The following is a 21,733-nucleotide window of genomic DNA, read 5'->3' as shown; positions in this document are numbered from 1 at the left end:
ATGGTCAACCTCGAACAGTACTATTTCATTTTATTTATTCTTTGACAACTTTGTAATATATACATGTATCGGCATCACATTCAAGCCAACCCTCCCTTAACTCCCTCCTGACTCCCATCCTCACTCCCCTTAAACATACTCCCAGCACCTCCCTCTCCTGCCTCCATGTTTCTTTTTCCTTCTGCTCCTCCTCATCATCATCCTCATCCTCATCCTCCTCATAGCCACCACTCCCCCACCATCATCATCAATATCCTTAAATATTCCTCTGAGTATACTTACTGCTTCCCTGCATGGTTCTGGGGCCATCCACCTGAGCATGGACAGCTTATCGATAGCCACACCTAAGAAGAAAAATGATTCCATTTTCCCCCAGCAAACATCACTCCTCAATAGCTCCATAGCTCATGAACCCCTTCTCCCTCTTGACGGGCTTGTTTCACAGGGGTCTTCCATGGATACCTACAGCTGCTCTGAGTTCATTAGTGCAGTAGCCACATTATTCTCACAAGACAGCATCTCACAGCACTCCTCTCCATCCTCAGGCTCTTGCATCCTTTCCATCCTCTCCTCTCTGCTGGTCCCTGGGCCTTCCGAGTGAGTGGGATTGTATAAATGTCCTATTTAGGGCTGGGATTCAAAGTCTCCTATTCTGTGCACTTTCATCAACTACTAGTCTCTACATTGATTACCCACAGCCAAAAGAAAAAAAGGAAAAGTTTATTTAACCAAGGTTGAATCACACATACACACACACACACACGCACACACACACACACACACACAGCTCCAAGAGCCTATGACCTTCCTGACTATAGGCTGTTAACCACTTTTAGAGCACCAGACATGAAGTACCTCCTGTGGATTAGGACTCAAATGCAATCAGAAAGTAGCCACTTCTGTCTCTGCCAGTCTTTAATCCATCCAAAGTCAGCATTGCAGTGAATTACGCTAGAAGTGGCACCATTAAATAGCACAAACCAGTGCACTTGCAAAGAAATAAAAATTTAGAAATGTCTTTCATATGCAACCCACTCACAGCAAATTGTGGCCCTAGTAATGTTAAGTTGAATTGAGTACCATCTTGCCTAAACTATGCTGGTGATTACACTGTGCCCTTTGCTTCTCTTTCCCTTCCCTATCTAAAGTAAATTTAAGGGGAAAAAAGACTCTAAAGTAGACTATCAAAGTGGTATATTCTCTTTTCAAAACTTAGAAAAGAAATGGCTCCCTTAGGGAGCCTATTTTTATAGATATAAAATGTTCTATCTGAATTACAGAAATATTCACTACCAACCGACCAACAGGAAGGGGAAATTCATTCAGCAACAAACCATTTAGCATCCCACCTATGGAAGTTCCCCACAGTCTGGGGAGAGGGTAGGACATCAAGGGCTCTTTGTTCCCTTCAGATTGTCCGCAGTCCTTGGAGAACTCACATTAGACAATTCTTGCATGACTCGCTTTAATGCAAAGCCATGGGATGTGAACTGTGAGAGAAGACTCTTCTGACCTGGGTTTTGTAATGGTGGAAGTGTGAGGACCGAGTGCTAAAGAATTCATTGCTAGATGGGGTGGGATTGTCCCTTAGGTGTTGAAAATAAACAGGCTTGGTGCACATAGTCATAATTACACAAAAACAGTGGTGATGGTGCCGTCATAGCAAAATAAAAAAGAAGACCATTTCCTGAACACAAGATTCGTGTGGATCATGTAGTGATTAGGTGCCTTCAAAAGCAGCCCTCATAGGAGAATCACTCAAATTAAAACTTACTAAAACTACAGGGCACAGAATATTACGATGAAGTAATATTCTAGTAGAAAATGAGTAAGTATGGCATAGGGCTATGTCAGCATGCTGAGTTTTGTGGGTCACTTATTAAAATAACTGTCCCTAACATCTACGAACTGCTTGATCACCAACAAACTCTTCAGTATAGGTCATAGGCTTGTAAGGATTCAATAAAGTATGCAAAGGGCTTGGCATAATGTATTGTTTCAGCATTCAGGATCAATAAATAATAAATGTAATGTTAATAAGAAGTGCCTGGAGAAAAGGACAAACCGCAGGCCTTGTATACATGGTGTTAACAAAGTGAATGAGAGAGGTAGCTCACATCATGTTTGGATGTGGACCATGAGGCCAGCAGGGATCACGAGGGCCCAGGTCTGGGATCTCACTAGCTTAGGAGAGAGCAGTCTGCTGCCTTAAATTCTTATCTCATATCTTAGTCAGGGTTTCTATTCCTGCACAAACATCATGACCAAGAAGCAAGTTGAGGAGGAAAGGATTTATTCAGCTTACACTTCCACACTGCTATTCATCACCAAAGGAAGTCAGGACTGGAACTCAAGCAGATCAGGAAGCAGGAGCTGATACAGGGGCCATGGAGGGGTGTTACCTACTAGTTTGCTTCACAAGACTACCAGCCCAGGGATAGCACCATCCACAATGGGCCCTCCCCCCTTGATCACTAATTGAGAAATGCCTTACAGCCAGACCTCATGGAGGCATTTCCTCAACTGAAGCTCCTTTCTCTGTGGTAAGTCCAGCCTGTGTCAAGTTAACCCACCAAAACTAGCCAGTACATCTCACCATCCAGCAACTGTTGGGTACTTTATGATGTCATTCTAGTTTCTACTTTCTCTCAATTGCCATCAAGGAACCAGGTACTACGAAGAAGGGTTCAGTAACACCAGGCTCCCAAGGATTGTCTGTGGTGACTCACACTGTCTCTTTCCTTGCAGCCCACACTTCCAACTGTGTCTGCCTGTTGCCCCCACAGTGCTCCAAGGATGAAAACCAACTCTACTGTGTCAAAGTGGGATCATCGATGCGTGGGAAAACAGTAAACATCTGTACAGTGGGAGCAGTGAGGTGTGCAAACAGGAGGGTGGAAATACTCAACCATGGGAGGTGCTCAGATTAGCATGTCAATCGATAAATGAATTTACTATTCAAAAACAATGGACAGGAAGCAAGGAAAGTGGATGAAGGGGCAAGTAGTATAGTGACACATATGTTCAGGGATGTCATGATAAAAACCCATTACTTTGTATAATAACCTAAAATAACATTAAAGTCATTATATAGAGAGCAAACTGGCATAGACACAAATTTCTGGACAAAATTTTCTTGTGTCGTTCCTTGTCATGCTGTTCTTCTCCCGCCCACTCTACCAGTTGATCACTCCTTATCTAATGCCAGCATCTGTTGTCCCGTGTCTCGTTCCTGAGTCAAAATGTCTATATCAACAGAGCAAATTGTCTCACATTGTATAAAGAACACAGGGACTTTGTCAGAGGGCCTTTGAAGCCTGTGAGAAACATTCTCACAATTAAAAGTAATAAAAATACATAGCAATTTTCAACGGATCGATAAACAGAAAGCTGCAGAGTCCATACTACATGTCACAAACACCCAACCTCTGTGTATGCATTTCACAAATTGTTTCTCAGTTTCCACAGTGTAGCAAACACTGTTCCGGGTCCCAGGCGGTACTGCCGGCAACCACCGCAGGGTCACTTTTAAGAACATCTAGTTTTTCTCAGCACTTGGAAGGCAGAGGCAGGTGGATTTCTGAGTTCCAGGCCAGCCTGGTCTACAGAGTGAGTTCCAGGACAGCCAGGGCTACACAGAGAAACCCTGTCTCAAAAAAACCAAAAAGAAAAAAGAAAGAATATCTAGTTTTGAGATGAATCACAACACAGCTGACCCTGATTTTATAATTGATGCCAAAACCTCAGGGTCTTCCTTCTCCTTCCTCACCCTACGCGGGGATGTGTAGAAGCTGCTTCTGCACATTTCCAATTCAGCGGGGACTCCCCCTTCAGGGAAAGAGGCCATGAACCACGGCCACCCGGCAGAACTCTTCCTACCCTTTGCATATTAAATGGAGCCCTTGTTCATCCTAAAACCTTGACAACATCCTAAAGATCTTGTAATATAAAATGAGAAAAATGAGCAGGAAAGGCCCTGAGAAAACGTATTTTCCTAGTGTAATTAGAGTTGAGTGGGCCTCTCCCCTAGGGGCCACTGGCCCTTCCTCCTCCTACCCAAGCCGCCTGCCCACGGGCTTCTGGCAGTGAGAGTAGAGAAAGCTTGTATGCCTCCTACCTGTGTCAGCCTTCCTGAGACAATTAAAGAATAAGATCTGTTGAATAGGACCGCATCCCAAAAAACTAGGGATCCATCGCATACACAGTCGTCGCCAAACCCGGACGCTATTACGGATGTCAGGAAGTGCTTGCTGACAGGAGCCTGATATGGCTGCCTCCTGAGAGGCTCTGCAGAGCCTGACAAATACAGAGGCAGATGCTCGAAGCCAACCATGGGAATGAGCATGCTATCCCCAATGGAGGAGTTAGAGAAAGGACTGAAGGAGCTGAGGAGGTTTGCAGTCCCATGGGGGGGCGCAACAGTGTCAACAGGCCAGATGCCCCCAGAGCTCCTGGGGACTGGACCACCAACCAAAGAGTACACATGGAGGGTCCCTTGACTCCGGCTGCATGTGTGGCAGAGGATGGCCTTGTTGGACATCAGTGGTAGAGGCAGCCCTTGGGCCTGAGGAGGTTCAATGCCCCAGCGTAGGTGAATTCCAGGGCTGGAAGGCTGGAATGGGTGGGTGGGTGGGGAGCACCCTCATAGAGGCAAGGGGATGGGGGATGGAATAGGGGGTTTCAAGAGAGGAGACCTGGAAAGGAGATTTGAAATAAAAATAAAGAAAATATCCAATAAAGGAAAAAAGAGAACCTTTCTTCAAAGCTGACTTGGCCCTGAGCCACTGAGTTCTCCTGTGGGTCCCATAACTCTCCCCTAGGAAACAGATCCCAGGGAGGAAAGGAACCCAGCGGGGGAGGGGAGATGGCCCTGCAGGGATCTGCGTGTAACATGCATAGTGGAAGTTTAATCCCTTCCTCTCTGGGGGTGAAAAAAGGAAGATGCTAAAAATCTCTTCCCCATCACCAAAGCCACCAGGGAGTCATTTGTGAGGCAGGGGCCATCTACAGTTACATGTAAGCAGGCACAGCAAGAGACCCCTGAACACAGCCATTCTCCATGGATAGAAAGAACAGTTTTCATAAAAAGAAAACGTCTGGCTGCCTTGGACAAGAGAGAGCAGCAGCCAGCTGCAAACATTTGTGGGGTAATACTGCATTTGTGGGGTACCACCGGGACCTGTGGTGAGGGGCAGCAGAGAGCCAGCGGAGGGCTACAGCCCTGGTCAGATGTGTTTCCGTGCTGACTGGCAGCTGTGGTCAGGAGCATTCAGCTAAAGCGGGAAAGGCTTCTGAAAAAAAGACTTGGTTTCTGTTTCCCTGAAAAACCACACTCAGGTGGGGTTGACTCATCCAGTCGCCCCCATCTGCGCTGCTGCTGCTTTGGAGGCCGCTTCTCCGAAACCAGTAAGGACCTGGCACATGGCACGGAAAGTCAGCCCTGCTGGTGGGGGAGAGGGGTTCTAAGAGGGTCTGAAAATGCTGGTCCATGCCGAAGCATTTCCCGCTTCTGCCAGCTGAGAGCACTTCCTGTCTGGTGTTGAAAACAAGATCCTTACAAGAATGCCTGCGCACCCACACCCACCCCCACCCAACCCCACCCTACCCCACCCCATCCCCCCCCCCCCAGAAAGAGGGAGAGAATAGTGAAGTAGCATATGCAGGGTAAGATGGAATGACCTGAGTCCCAAGGCACAGGGAAGGACAGGGGTGGGGGATGGGGTGGGTTGCAGGGAGGGCGGGAGGGGGTGGGGGTGGCATTCTGAAGAAAGGAACACTGAAAAGAGGAGTGGCTGGTGGTGGCCACAGGTTAGGACAGGAAATGAATCTTCGCTCTGAAGACCAAAATGGAACCAACTTTTCAAAACAGAAACAGACTGGAAATCTATGTGCTCTGTCCCAGACTTAATTAATGGGAACAGAAATAAATTTGACAGGACATAGTGAAAGCCGGGGCAGCTGTCATTAGCAAGAGCTACAAACTGGTTGGCTGAAGCAACAAACATCTATTCCCTGACAGTTCTGCAGGCTAGAAACTGGAAGTACGAGGTCTTAAGGAGTACCTCACTCTGACACCTAGCTTCCAGTAATTGCCAGCGGCCCTCCACATTCTTTGGTTTAGGGATGTGCGGATTCCATTATAACCCTGTCCAACTCTTTCTGCAAATACCTAGATCCAACTCACCCTCTTCTGGGACTAGGTATACAAACCTGTGCAGAGACACGCATGCATATGGATCATTAAAAATAAGAACAACCCTTTTAAAAGTATTTCCTATTTGTTGTCTGTAGTATCATCAAAGATCACACCAGCAATAATTATTCTTTTGATTGAAAACAAGTCACACTTGCTTTAAAGTATTTCTCTTTTCCTCGCTACAGTCTTTTCCTTTTAGTGACGATGAGTTGATCTTTTACCTCTTCAGTTATTTTTGCTCCAAGAACTTTTTTAGTGCACTAACCCATTAAAGTCTGCATTAAGCTAATTTGCATACCATTTACCCATTGAATTCTGCACACTCTGATATTAATATTAATATGGCAATTTAGTACAATAGGTGTTAAGAGCTAGTAATAAAATTATCATCGGGAAGCAGAGAGCAGCAGCAGAGCATATTAAATACCTGGAATTTAGATTGGGAATCTCCACCTCTCTCCTAGAAGATTAAATAAATGCGAGGTCAAAGGTAAGAGGTTTCTCCTCTGAGGCGAAGTGAGGTGAGTGCGCTAAGTATCTGTGTGTGTTGCCAGGGTGGATGAAAATTAAATCGGGTCTCTTAAAACATAGATTTTTGAGTTTGTTGACTCTACAATATGCTGACAAAACAAGTGACCTCCCCCACTGTATGATTTTGTCAGGACCAGAGTCATTGTAGGAACATGATCTCGAATTTCCAGTACTCTGGAGACGTGTCGCTTCAGTTTGACAAAGGGTTGTCTTTTCAATCTTCAGTAAAGATCACAACATTTTAGGTAGTTATTTTTTTCTTCCCCGTTCTACAAAGGACTTCCGCAATGCTCAACTCTGCTTAACTTTGAAGGTTGAACTTCTCTGTTGTTTCCAAGAGCTCAGCTCATCCGCATCCTTATCTGAATCCTAATTCAAGCTACACCTCATCCGCATCCTTATCTGAATCCTAATCCTCAGTGAGAAGCTGTCAGATTGTGATGATTCCAGTTGCTCTTGGATGCCAAACTGCCCTGAAGTTTGATTAATTGGATTCCAAATGGCTGGTTTCCTCTAAGGTCACCTTTGTTCTTTTGGAATATCCTACTTCTAACCAAACAAATGGCCTGCAAAATCAGACTTGTCCCCAGCCTGTTTATGCATGGAAGTCAGGCCGCTGCTTCCCTATCTGTCTTCTTGACAAGTGCTGGCTGCACAGCTTTAGCTCCACATGTCCACTGTCAGTTAGTGAAGGTAGATGTCACCAATCAAGGGGCTCCAGGGGACAGATGGTACGCAGAAAGTCATTCAGAGATTTATATAGCAGGATGTTTATCACAACATTATTTATAATAGCAAACAATGACAGATCTTAAAGATCCAATAATAAATTATGGTCACACCAGATGATAGCACAGTATGAGGTCACTGATATCTTTTTAAAAAGGCTTTAAGGAACACTTTTAATAAAAACTTTAAAACTATACTGTGAATTTCTCTATGTATATAATGGCTTTTAAATAGGCACTGCGGTGCATACCTGTAACCACATCACTTGGGAGATGGAGGCAAGAGGGTTGGAGGTTCAAGATAAGCCTCAGTTACATAGTAAGGCCTTTCCTCAAACAAACCAAAAATGAAATAAAATCATGCCTAGAAGAATAAAGACTGGGAAAATAAGTATTGTTAAAAGGTAGAGTAAGTATTTTTGGTTTCTTTGCTTGTGTAGTCTAGATTTTTTTTCTCCTAGATTTTATCCAAATGACATGCACATTTTAGCTGGATGTGAAAATGCATTTTTGCCTTCTTTGTAAGAACCGATAGTTAATTCTGCTGTGTACAGAGACTGATAGCTTCGATAGCAAAGGCCTCCTTTGTCTGGATTTACTCATGTGATGTATGGTTGGCCATTCTTAGCCAAACTTGTGAGCCTCACTTGTATCATTCGTTATTTTCATGCAAATCCTAAATTGTTTCAAAGTCACAAGAGCTAAGTTTGTAATCATACACATATCAGAGAGGAGCTTGGCAGTTAATGTAGAGATTCTGGGGATGTACTTAAACCAGTACTGCACATAGTAGGGAGCAGGGGTGACTATTAAATGTTATAGATACAAATAATGTCATAAAGAAATAAAGAAATGTTATACTACGAAATTGAATTTAAAAAAATCAAGCCTAGACTTAAGAAGTGAGACAGCAACAACCCAAATAGCCCAATTAAAAGTAGGGTACAGAGCTAAACAGAACTCTCAACAGAGTAGCACTTGAAGAAATGCTCGAAGTCCTTAATTATCAGGAAAATGTAAATCAAAACAACTCAGAGTTTCTATCTTACACACACATCAGAATGGCTAAGATCAAAAAACTCAATAGATAGCATATGCTGGTGAGGATGTAGAGCAAGGGGAACATTGCTCCATTGCTGGTGGGAGTGCAAACTTGTATAGCCACTTTGGAAATCAATTTGGCAGTTTCTCAGAAAACTGGGAATAGATCAACCTCAAGACCCAGCTATACCACTCCTGGGCATATTTCCAAAAGATGCTCCAAAATGTGGTATGTCTGTACAATGGAATACTATTAGGCTATTAAAAACAAGGGCATCAAGAATTTTGCAGGCAAGTGAATGAATCTTGAGAATATCATCTTGAATGAGATAACCCAGTTCCAAAAGGACATCCATGGTATGTACTCACTTAAAGGTAGATATTACCCATAAAATACAGGATACCTGTACTACACTCCACAGACTCGGACAAGCTAAACAAGAAGGAAGGCACAAGTGAAGATGCTTGAATCACACTTAGAAGGGGAATAAAATATTCATAAGAAGCTGGTGGAAAGAAGGAGCTGGGTAGGAGAGATGATCGGGAGGAGATTGGGGAATGCAGGATCAGGTGTGTGAAGGGACAGCAGGGATGGTCAGCTGGCCATAAGAATGAATAGAAATATGCAACTGATGTGGTGGGGAGAGGGGGGCATCTCCAGGAAGAGACAGAGACCTAGGATAAGGGAGCCTCCAAAGAATCAATGGGGGTGTCCTTAGCTGTGACTCACAGCATTGGGAATATGGAACCTGAAGAGGCCACCTTCTATAGCCAGGAACTCCAGTGAAGCCATAGGGATACCAGCCCATCCACAAAACTTTCTACCCAAAATTTATCCTGTCTACAAGAGATGTAGGGATGGAGGATGGAGCAAAGACTGAAGGAGTGGCCAACAAATAACCAGAACAACTTGAGACTCATCCCATGAGCAAGCACCAATCCCTGACATTACTAATATTACTCTGTTATGCTTGTACACAAGAGTCTAGCCTGGCTGTCCTCTGAGAGGCTCCACCCAGCAGCTGACTCAGACAGATGCAGACACCCACAGACAAACAATGGATGGAGCTTGAGGACTCTCATGGAAAAATAAGAGGAAGGATTGAAGGCCCCGAAGAGGATAAGAATTCCACAGGAAAAACAACAGCATCAACTAACCTGGACCCTTGGGGCTCTCAGAGTCTGAGCCACCTACCAAAGAACATACACAGGCTGGATCTAGGCCTCCCCACTCATATGTAACAGATGTGCAGCTTGGTTCAGAATGTAGGTTCTGAAACATTGGAGTGGGGGGTGGCTATCCCAAAACCTGTTATCTGTTCATGGGATGTGTTCTCCTAGCGGGGCTGCCTTGTCTGGACTCAGGAAGAGAGGACGATCCTAGCCTTGTAGAGACTTGAAGTGCCAGGGTTGGGGGATACTACAGGGGGTCCTCACCCACTCAGAAGAGAAGGGGAGGAGGGGATGGGCAAAGAATTGTGGGAGAGGGTGGCCCGATGAGGGCAGTAAGTGGGATGTAAAATGGACAAGTACACAAATTAAATTTAAAAAGAAACCAAGTCTGGGAGCTGAGGAGAATGCTCAGTCATTAAAGTGCTTGCCAAGCAAACACGAGAGTTCCCGAATTTAGATCCTTAGCATTCACATAAAGATGCAAAATATGATAGGACTCGCATCTGTCATCCAGACAGAAGGATTTTCTGGAACTTGCTAACTAGTCAGTGTAGCTGAATCAGTGAGCTCGGGATTCAGAGAGACTCCCATGGTGAGAAACAGAGAAAGATATCTGGAGTCCATCTCCGGCTTCCACAAAGATGTGTGTGCACATGAACTCATATACATTGACACCCACAGACACATGCCATGCCCCCCCCCACACACACACACACGAACACACAAAATTCAAACCTTAACCTCAACAATTGATAACAAATCCTGAGTGGCTATTTAAGCTCAAATAAACCTATCTGACATCCAATTTCTGTAGGCAAAAGCAATAATAATAAGATAAAATACCAGCTCATTCTTTTTTCTGAAATGTGGAGTGTGTGTGTGTGTGTGTGTGTGTGTGTGTGTGTGTGTGTGTTTTAATGTAACTTCTGGACAGAGTTGACAAGATGATTCACCCATAGTTCCCCATACTTATTTCACATTGAGATGGCAGATGCCCAATCATTCCATGTCCCTTGGTCACTAATATCAGTCTCCTGTGATATTTCTGTGTGTATGTGGAATGAGCAAAAGAAAAAACAAGAAACGAAAAACAAACAAGGAAACAAAAAAGAAGAGTGGCAGTGACCATCAAAAGTTTGTTTTCAGCTGCTGAAATGCCATGTTTCTTACATCCCCACCTCAGCTACCTGTGAGATACTAGCTGTGCATTCAGCAAATGGCATAATTCCATAAAACGATGGTCTTCACTTCCCCAAATCGTGTTCTAGAATAGTTTGTCTTCCGTGGCTTTGCTCAGGGTGAGAAGTGAAGTTTCTTAACATGCCTTATAAGCACTAGCATGCGCGGGAGAAAACAGAGAAATTAATTAAGAAGAGAATAGGGAAACGATGATGTTTTGTTTTAAAGTATGTTGAATTGCATCCATCAATTCATAGAGAAATTAATTGGGAGAATTAAAATACAATGATGAAATAAATCTTTGAATTGAGACTTTACCAGCTCAGACTAAGAAAAATGTAAAATGTTGAGCATCTTCCTTGGAAACTATTAGATTATTATTATGAAATCTTGGAAATGTTTATTGTTTCCAAGTATTGTAGAGTTAATTAAATCTGCTTTATATTTTGATTGCCAAATCATTCCCTAAGATATTCTTATACTGATTACTTATTGCACTGAATTCTAAAGAACTCTAGAACTCATTTACTGTACCGTAGACATGTGCTAGAGTTTAAAAACTAACATATCTACAGGGGTAGGTAGTATTTAGTATCCTGTCTTCCCACAAACCCATTCATTCACCCCATCTAAAATTCAGAATTTAAAGAGAGACTCTTGCTACATCTCCAAATCCTGGTGTATCAACTATCAGCTGCAGCAACTGAACATTGCCTCCCTGGGTTGAAACTGGATCGTTCATCATGTACAGTCTTTTTGATTCTATGAGAAGGCCCTGGATATTCTGAAGAATACAAATCTGTGAGGAACACTGAATTGATTGATGATGACGTTGCCAGTCTAGATTAACCTACCCTCTTTTTACTGGTTTTCTGCACATGTGGTTTGGGAGGTTGGCAAATCCCACATAACCCTCAAGGTTCTTTGTTTGCTCTACCATGACACTGCAGTGGACAGTCCTGTGTCCACACTTACTTATATTCAAAGATATCATAAATCAGAAGTAACTCTGTTCCTAGTTTCACATGCTTTGTTCTTAAAATGACTACGTAAGTTACATGTGACAAGTTATATTTATATTCAGAGGCTGTCAATTAATAATAATAATGATAATAATAATGATAATGACTGAAGTTTTGGATTAGTCACTGGAAATCTTGTGCTTGGTTCCCTAGATGGCATGGTAGAAAGTCAGTGACACTGAGGATTCTATACCAGGGTAAAACAAAGACACATGGAGAAGGTACATGCTCTGACCTAAAGGCCACACTTAGCCCAGATCTTACTCCAGACATCGACTACATGAAGGAAGAAGACCCCAAATATTCATAAGTCCAGGTGTCTGAAACTCCTGGTGTTTGTGTCTTTCTCTAGGTAGCCTGAAGCAGAGGCAGCTCACTTCAGTGACCTCATTGCAAATTCCTGAGTCACAGAACCCACAAGAAGTACAGAGTAACGGTTCTTTTATGCCAATGGGTTTAAATTGGCCTGTTGTGTAACAATAGACAAACAACCACAAATAGTTCTGTAGGGAGTGTCTCTGCTTTTAGGATTCATCTCATGCAGCCAGCATAGGTAAGTAAAGAGAATAGAATGTCCATCTCATACTAGAGCAGTTCAGAAGGAAGAAAAATATGTAGTATTATATTATATAAACAAAATACAAAATGTATATAGGTGTTTCTACACACACACACATGCACATGAAGACAGACAGACAGACAGAACTGGTGAATCTGAATCAATCCTACATGGAGCTATTTAAATTATTTTGAAAATGTTTTTCCAAGTTAGAAACTACCTAATAGTAAGTTAAAAAGAGAATCCATGAGTTTTCAATCATAACATGAATAGGATGCCATGTCTGTGGAAAATCATAACCATCAACCTGAACCAATATCCAATTTCTGTTAAGCCAGATGGCATAGACTGCCTAATTCTATCTTTATGTACTACTATCCTTCTAAAAAAGAACATAATCTGAGTAAAATAAGGTTTCTATATCAGAGTAACAGATAAGAATCACAAGGACACCATGGTTTTATTCAGAATATAGAATAAGTTTTAATGTGTTCTTTTTGGAAAACAAATGGCTTTGCGACTGCAAGACCCAATCACACCTCTAGATAACAACACCTGTTTATATAATTATTTAGAGGTTGAAAGGCAGCCAACAAACAGGGTAGTGTTAGACCTGGAACACTCAACCCTAAATGAGATATCTCCATCAAATCCATCCCATTAGGGCTCAGGGAACCCTGTAGAAGAGAAGGCAGAAAGAGAGTAAGAGCCAGAGGAACTGGGGGCTACCATACCTCTAAATCCCCAGAGTCAGTGTTCATATAAACTCGCAGAAACAGAGGAAGCATGCATAGGAACTGCATGGACTCAGATGGAGTCTTTTAACTGAAAGGAGAAATGGACACAAGCCCTTATGCCTATCCCAGAAACTACCTCCAATTGAAAAGCACTTGCAAATGAAAATTTAATTTTCTCCAAGGGAATCTCACTGGGGAAACACACTACTCTTAAGGGTGGGCTGCATGCCAACAGAAAACCAACTCAACATCTTTGGAGGTTCCTATCCTCATAATGTTGTGTCAGGGCTCCTTTTATAATCTTATTTTTTTATATATTTTAAACTTTTTCGCTGTTTTGCCCTCTGCATATGTAGTATGGTTCCAGTTTAGTGTTTTTATGAGATTTCTGAGTGTATGGATGTGTGGGTCTCTCTGCACCTTTATCTGTTTCTTGTGAGTTTTCTTGGGCTCTTTTCTGTTTCTTTTGTAGTATTCCAACGTGTTAATTTTTGTTCTATAATTATATCATAACATATAATAATATCATATCATATTATATTTTATTCCCCAAGAAGCCTGTTTGTTTTCTAATGAGAGACAGAAAGGAGTGGATCCAGAGGGGAGGAGAGGAGGGGGCAACTCAAAGGAATAGAGGGGAAACCGTAATCAGAATATATCAGATGAGAAAGTATAATTTCAGTAAAAGGAGAAAACATTTTGTACTCTTTGGCTGTGCTCTGGGGCTGCTGGCACTGCTCTGAGTGCTGAGGATCACAGCCCAGTTGTGCACAAGCCTCGTGAGCAAACAGGTTGACAGCAGAGCTATGAGGCTATTTCCTGTATGCAGTTGCTGACTTATTATGATCTACACATCCATCTTACACACAGCTAGAAATTTCATTTTCCATACTGCTGTGACATTTTGCACTTCCTTGCAAAGAACGCCTATGGTTTTACTTTCTTTTCTCAAAAAGAATGTTGAACAGGAACAAAAGAGGGCTGAGTCTGAATTGGGGTCTCTTCTGTCCATATGAGGTCAACTAAAGCCAATGATCATCAGACATGCTTTCATGGACCATGGGCAACTGACGGGAGGGCAAGGAAGGAAGGTGGTCCACCAGGCCTCAGCTCCTGAGTCATTTATCATCCCAAGATGTGCAACTCGTTAGCACCAAGAAAGTTCTGATTGCCCTTCTATTTTCATAAGGTGCCCTGGCTTTCTATTGCTGCAGTTACAAAGCAGCTCAGAACAACCCACCTTTCATTATTTTTGGTCTGGTAGGGAAGAGTCAAAAATAGACTCGGGATAAAAGCAAGTTGCCAACAAAATTGCATTCTTTTTTGGAGTCTCAAGAGTATAGTCCCTTTGCTCATAATCACTCCCATTTCAGACACCATGTCCATCCCTTGGCTCATGGGTCTCTTTCTTTGTCCAAACTTAGTATCTGTCACATACCTGTCTACTTATTGTACTATTTTTTTTTCTTAATTTGTCTCGCCAGAACCTGTGTGGTTGTACAAGATCTAGCCAGAGAATACTGGATAATTTTCCAAACTTTTATCACGTCCTCAGTCCCTTTTGCCATGAAACATAATGTATTCCTAGGTTTTGGAAACAGAAAAGTTGTGTTTGGGACAGTATGATCTGTTTACTCCACCTGTTGTAACTGAAAAATCCTCCATTGTGATAGATTATGGATTTTGGAATTTTTTAATTAATTATGAACCTTTTCAGAGGCAGAAGACCAAAATCATTCTGAGCAAAATTAAAGCTGTTCTGATAGCTTGGCTGCATTGGTCCCTTGATGTGAGATGAGACCATGGCTCCAAGAATCCTCAAGATAATACTAGATGGACTAACTCTCTCTGTTATATATCAATTTTATTATGGGTTTTTTTTTATTCTCACTCTATAAAGGAAAGCACAGCAGTCAGAAATTAAAACAGAAAAAATTAAACATAAATCTTCATTGTCTGAGCCTCAGGTTAAAAAATAACAGAATATATTCATCAGTCCTGCTTCAGTAAAGTGTTTCTCACCTCCTCCACTAACTGATCAAAAGGCAAGGCCATGAGAGAAAAAAGAGCCTGGATGCTGACTGGCTACAGTTGGGAGTGTGGCTACAGTCACAGAGGCGGTGATATTGATTGCCTAATCTGAATTGCCTAATCTGAGTACCCATAATGCAATGGGCACAACCAAGCTTCAAACTTCCCACCACCTTCTCGCCAAATGAAGGGGCTTGAATTACAGAAAAAAAAATTATTTTGGTTTTCTTGGAGATTACAAACGACAACTAGCTGGCTTGTTATTTTTGAACTTGTAAAAATTGATATATGGAGATTTCAAAGCAAGAATAGTATGCAAGGATGGCATGTCCATATGTAAAATATTTTATTAGAAACACAAAAATATGTGTGCTCACTCCATAGCTAAGAACTACAAGAAAGGGGGACAGACAAAGCCACAATCCCCCTTGGAGGCATCGTCTGAAGAACCTAAAGGTCTCCCACTATGCGCATATCTTAATGGTTTCCACTACCTCCTAGCCATACCCAAAACAGGTACCAAGCCTTCAACATAGGGACAGAGAGTTACCCATGCCGCTACAGTTCCCAAGTCTGGTGATCACCAATGTGCCACCCCAGACCTACTAAAATAGAATCTTAGAACCTGAATGTAAAAGTATTTTTTGTCACCTGAAATAACTGTCATCCCAGGAGCTTACTGCCTCCATCTGCTAACCTGGGCCTTCTCCTGGAAGCTTCTAGCCTCCATACAATCTAATCTAGGCCTAGAATGTCTTCTGCCCCTGAGACGTACTCCTGAATAAGCTCACCATTTCTAGTTTTTTCTGAACTGTGGCTGGCTGGTTCAGCTCAGCTGCTCTGGCTGAAAATCCTCTCCAAGCTGACTGATTCAATCTGGCTTCTCTCTACCTCTGACTGAATTGCCCTGCTTGGCCTCAAACTAACTCTGGCAATCTGTTCTAATCTTCTGGCTCCTTCTGATTCTCTGACTCATTCTGTCTTCACCTGTGTGGAGATTGTACTTTCTCTACTGCCTGTCTCTCTATCATTGTCCCAGTAAAATGGCCTCCTCTTTCTGCACTGCCCCTCAAGTAGCTTCCCTTTCCTCTCTCTTCTCATGAGACTTGAACATATCCTATTCTGTCAGATCTTTCTCTGATCTATTACTTTGCCACTCAATTACATATCATTTTCAAACACAGGTGCTTCTGTCTACAAACCAACCTTACTCTTAGTGTTTGGAATTAAAGGTATGTGCTAAGAGTGTGTCTGTATTCCAGCCATATGGAATAAAGGTGTGTGCTAAGGGTACACACAACTAGAAACAGGTATTTTCAATAAATAACACAATATTTGGTTTTCACAGTGTGATCAAATAACCTGCAACATCTGAATAAGGACACTATAAAATCTCAATCAATAAAACTAAGGCAAACAATTTATGTCACAACTTGTAGTGTCTGTCTACCTGTTCTGAATCCTTAAATGTTAGCCTTAGTCCAAACTCCATGCCTCATTCATCTCCTCCCACCCATATTAAAACCTCTATGCCCTTCTTTAGTTTGTGCTAATATAGTAAGATCACAAGCTACCAATACCTTTTTTCTAAAACTTTACTACTTTGAAATTCATGTCTGGGCTGGAGAGATGGCTCAGTGGTTAAGAGCATGACCTGCTCTCTCAGAAGTCTTGAGCTTGGTTCCCCCATCAAGCATCTCCCAAGCACATGCAACTCCAGCCTTGAGGGATCTAATGTCTCTGAAATCCACAGCCCTTGCTCTCACATGCACATCATATACATTGTTTAAAATAATAAAATAAATCTTAATAAGTGTCATGTCCTCTTTCTCGAACATTGGTCATTGTACTGGCTAACTCTATCTTCAGCTTTAGATTCAGAAATCACAGAAATTCACACCTACTCCTTGAAACAACTGTTTCATCCCCACACAGTATCTCCACAATATTTATTGTTGAAGACTCCTAAAGAATAGAGGAAAATTAGAAAAAGGGAAAGACAAGTGATGGCAATAATGAGATTGCTACAAGAAATGTGTCAAGTTAGGGGTGTGTGGTTTATAATTCAAGTTAGTATTTCTCCAAAGGTGGAAGCAAGATCATCTGTAAAAAAAAAAAAAAAAAAAAAAAAAAAAAAAAAAATCCTGTGCCACATAAACTCTACATACTTCTCTATGGTCCTCCTATGGTAATGAGATGGCACTTACTATTTAATCAATGCAATCTAATCAAAACCATTTAAATCAACAAAGCACCACTTTTATACATAAGAACAAAAAGCTACGCCAAGCACTATAATTATTGATAAAGTTTACATCCACTGTGACAGAGATCATGACCCATGAAAGCCAGCACAACTGTGTTCCTCACAGGCTTTATTACTTGAGGCATTATTTAAGCAATGGTAACAATAATATATTTACCATTTACTACATGATCGGCATATAGCAGACTTTGCATGGGTTAATACACTTAAACCTAGCTGTAACATTTAGATAAATATTTTCCATGTTTTTAAATTTGTGAAAACTAAACATAAAAAATCCAAGGGCATAGAAGATAAGAATATCGTTAGCTATTATGAGAATCTAAATCTCTTAATACAGAACCCAAGAATTCTTGTTTTTAATCTTTAGACTGTCAGCTTTGTAAAAAGCAACCCTTGAATACATTAGAACAGAAAATGGAATGGTTACAATTTTCAATTGGACAGTTAACTCTTTGCCTAAGCGAAGAGTCTAGCTTGAGGGAAGAAAAATCAACAGTTCTAAGACTAACTAGTGAACTTTCTTAGAATAAGCCCAGGAACATAAAGAAGGCCTCACCAAGGCAGAAAAAGTTCAAAACAAAAGGACTGATATGAATATGTGCTGAAGACAAAACATAGCAGAATTATTTATCAAGTATTCCCTATGGTCGGGTACTACGTCCATTTTTATGTACAGTGATCTTGACAGTGAGTGAATTCTATATGGATAATTTGTTATTATCTTAGGCCCACCTGAAGCTGAAAACTGTACATTATCACACCTCCAGAGAGTACAACTAACTAATGCATATTTACAAAAGGCTTTACAGATTATGCCTCAGTCTACGTAGTCTAGGAATGCTCAAAGATAACCTTACATTCTTCAAAACAAAGTCACAACTGCTGCTCTAACATGGCCACAGCCATGTCCCTATTTTCAGATCTTCTGGCCCTTCTGTGTCTGCCATGGATGCAAAGTAAATGCAGGTGAGCAGATTGGTTTCTCTGAACAACAGCTATTTATGTGTTTCTTTCTTAAGCATGATATGACTCTAAGTTACTGTCTCATCTAAGCTGTGGAATTTATTTTTCATAATTCAAATTGATCCACAACTAGACATCTTGGGGGACACTGCAGGTATTCAGGATTGGCCTCAGACTCCCAGTTCAGACATTTTCAGGGGAGATAAAGGGCTGGAGATGACTATATAACTATATAATTTATATAATATATAAATTTATATAATAAAGCTATAATTGATTTCTGCCCTAAATTGCCAGGAGTTAGCATATGAAAAGCAACAAGCAAGAATGTGTGCTTAATGACCACGGAGGCTCACCTTTCCTGGTAACACACTGATCAAGATAGGGGGAGCTCATCCTCCCTGGGAGCCCTCATTTAACTTCACCCAAGGGTGACAGATATGAGCAGCTGGCATTCTCAGATCTGAACCACTGGAGCACCTGAGCCACTGCCCACATCTGCATGCAAGATTGTTCTATCAAAGTACAGAGAGATAGGATGGGAAGCCAAAGGGAAGGACAGGAAGATCCTTCTAGAAGAAAGCCCACTGGCTAAATGCTTCTTTTACTGAATGTTTGCTAGGAAATCTGCAAATAAAATGTGTGCATTAATGGCATTGTGTGGTACATAGGTGATGGCATGTGTTACCATGCCATAGTAGGAAATATACTTTTCTCATACGTTCCTCATTTTGAGCCATATGTTAAATATGAAGTGGAAAATCTCCAGTTTTCTAGGTAAATATACAAGATAACCTTTCCAGGCACAATAGTGACCTGTCTAGAATTCTAAAACAGCTCATTTCAATCTATAACATTGATTTTTCTTCCAGCCCTGATCACTGCAAATCACTGATGGAACTAACCTAGGTGTTCAGAGACTGAGGAATGGACAAAGTGAATGTGGCTTATAGACCACAGAATTGTTTTCAGCCAAAAGCAAGAATAAACTTAGCTTGTTTGCAAAAAAAAAAAAAAAAAAAAAAAAATTAGATGCAACTTGGTTTATTACACTTGTAAGTCCTAGGTTTTATACAGATATATAAAATTATGCCAGTACATGGTATAAAGGTAGCAGCAGAACTGATTGGGAACAAGGGGTCTCTGAGAAGGAGAAGGAATAGAACTAGAAAGGTAGGATAGAGCACAGGACAGTGAAGAATATGATAAGCATACAATATATACTACGCTTCAAATGTCCTAAGATAACAGTGCCACAGGCAATGAATATGAATAACACAAAAAAGAAAAATAAAACAAATCTTTTAGATTTTGAAGAATGAGGAGAGCTAATAACAGTTTGAACTGTCTTAACCCAGTACCTAGAACAATAATTTGAGTCTATAAACATTAAAGGAATAAAATATTTCAGAACAAAAGCATAAATTTATTTTGACAAATCTTAAGCACCATTTGTGAAGGGAGACTCTATGCTTTGTTCATTGTTTCTCTTAAAAGAAGTGTCAATAGCAAGGGGAAAGGAAGTTATGATAAAAATGTTCTCGGTAGGACACTTGATTCTCATCAAAGGAAAATCTACCAAGAAGAACTCTCAATTCTGAACATCTATGCTCCAAATGCAAGGGCATCCACATTCATGAAAGAAACTTTACTAAAGCTCAAAGCACACATTGTACCTCACACAATAATAGTGGGAGACTTCAGCATCCCACTCTCACCAATGGACAGATCATGGAAACAGAAACTAAATAGAGATACAGTAAAACTAACAGAAGTTATGGACCAAATGGATTTAACAGATATCTATAGAACATTTCATCCTAAATCAATAGAATACAACTTCATCTCACTACCTCATGGTACCTTCTTCAAAACTGACCATGTCAAAAACCAGACCTCAACAGATATAAGAAGATTGAGATAATCCCATGCATCCTATCAGATCACTTCAGATTAAAACTGGTCTTCAATAGTAACAAGAACAACAGAAAGCCCACATACACATGGAAGCTGAACAACACTCTACTCAATGATAACTTGGCCAAGGAAGAAAGAAAGAAAGAAATTAAAGACTTTTTAGAATTAAATGAAAATGAAGCCACAACATACCTAAACCTATGGGACACAATGAAAGCAGGACTAAAAGGAAAACTCATAGGAGGGAATACAGAGACAAAGTGTGGAGCAGAGTCTGAAGGAAAGGCCATCCAGAGACTGCTCCACATGGGGATCCATCCCATATACAGTCACCAAACCCAGTCACTATTGTGGATGCCAATGAGTGCTTGCTGACAGGAGTCTTATATAGCTGTCACCTGGGAGGCTGTGCTAGTGCCTGACAAATACAGAGGGGATCACTCTCAACCAATCATTGAACTGAGCACAGGGTCCCCAATGGAGGAGCTAGAGAAAGGACCCAAGGAGCTGAAGGGGTTTGCGGCGCCATAGGAAGAACAAGAATATGAACCACTCAGTACCCCCAGAGCTTCCAGAGACTAAACCACCAACCTAAGAGTACACATGGAGAGACCCAAAGCTCCAGCTGCACATATGGCAGAGGATGGCCTTGTTGGACTTCAGTGGGAGAAGAGGCCCTTGGGCATGAGGAGATTAGATGCCCCAATGTAGGGGAATGCCAGGACAGAGAAGCGGGAGTGGGTGGATTGGTGAGTTGGGGGGGGATGGGCTAGGGGATTTTTGGAGGGGAAACCAGGAAAGGGAATAACATTTGTAATGTAAATTAAGAAAATATATAATAAGTGATAAATATAAAAATTAATATTTAAAATAAATGTTCTTGGTATATCTCAAAATAATTTTATATACAGTTTTATACACATGGTAAGTGCTAAAAGTATAATTAATAGACTTGGATTAAAACAAAAATATTAAGGTAGAAAATAAATTTTGATCATCCACTAGTAAATCGAAATTTCCCCAATATATTGAAACTCGATTTATTTATTGATTCACTAATTCACTTTAGCATCTATTCAGTCAATAAAAATCTACTACAAGAATTCTTAAGACCATGTAATTTTCATTGTCAAGAAGTTTTAGTTTGTCTTTATTGTTGTAGGAGATAAAATGTAAATTAATGACTATTAACAGTAAATTACAAACTATTACAAACTACAAACTATGTTATAGGGAGAAAGAACACCGGGTGGGATAGAGAAGGATGGCTGTTAGTGTTGGGCATTAGCTGCGCACTGACAGCTCCGACACCATTTTCAGATACAATGAAAATTTATTGAATGCTTGATTCGGGATGATCAATCAGGATCACCAAAAAAAAAAAAAA

General features: G+C 41.2%; 1 protein-coding gene across 1 annotated transcript in view; it reads left to right on the top strand.

Annotated features, from left to right (window-relative positions):
• The window catches only part of C6 (complement C6), a 66,359-nt gene extending 63,257 nt beyond the window's left edge, over positions 1-3,102 (top strand). Inside the window, exon 18 of the mRNA XM_052160136.1 lies at positions 2,749-3,102. Coding sequence (XP_052016096.1) covers positions 2,749-2,930 — 182 coding nt within the window. The 3' untranslated portion in view covers positions 2,931-3,102. The remainder of the gene's footprint in view (positions 1-2,748) is intronic.
• The last annotated feature ends 18,631 nt before the right edge of the window (positions 3,103-21,733 follow it).

The sequence above is a fragment of the Apodemus sylvaticus genome, chromosome 16 (assembly GCF_947179515.1).
Source record: "Apodemus sylvaticus chromosome 16, mApoSyl1.1, whole genome shotgun sequence".
In the NCBI taxonomy this organism is placed as follows: Eukaryota; Metazoa; Chordata; class Mammalia; order Rodentia; family Muridae; genus Apodemus; species Apodemus sylvaticus.
Note: the sequence above shows the minus strand (reverse complement) of the source record. Positions and strands in the feature narration are given on the sequence as shown.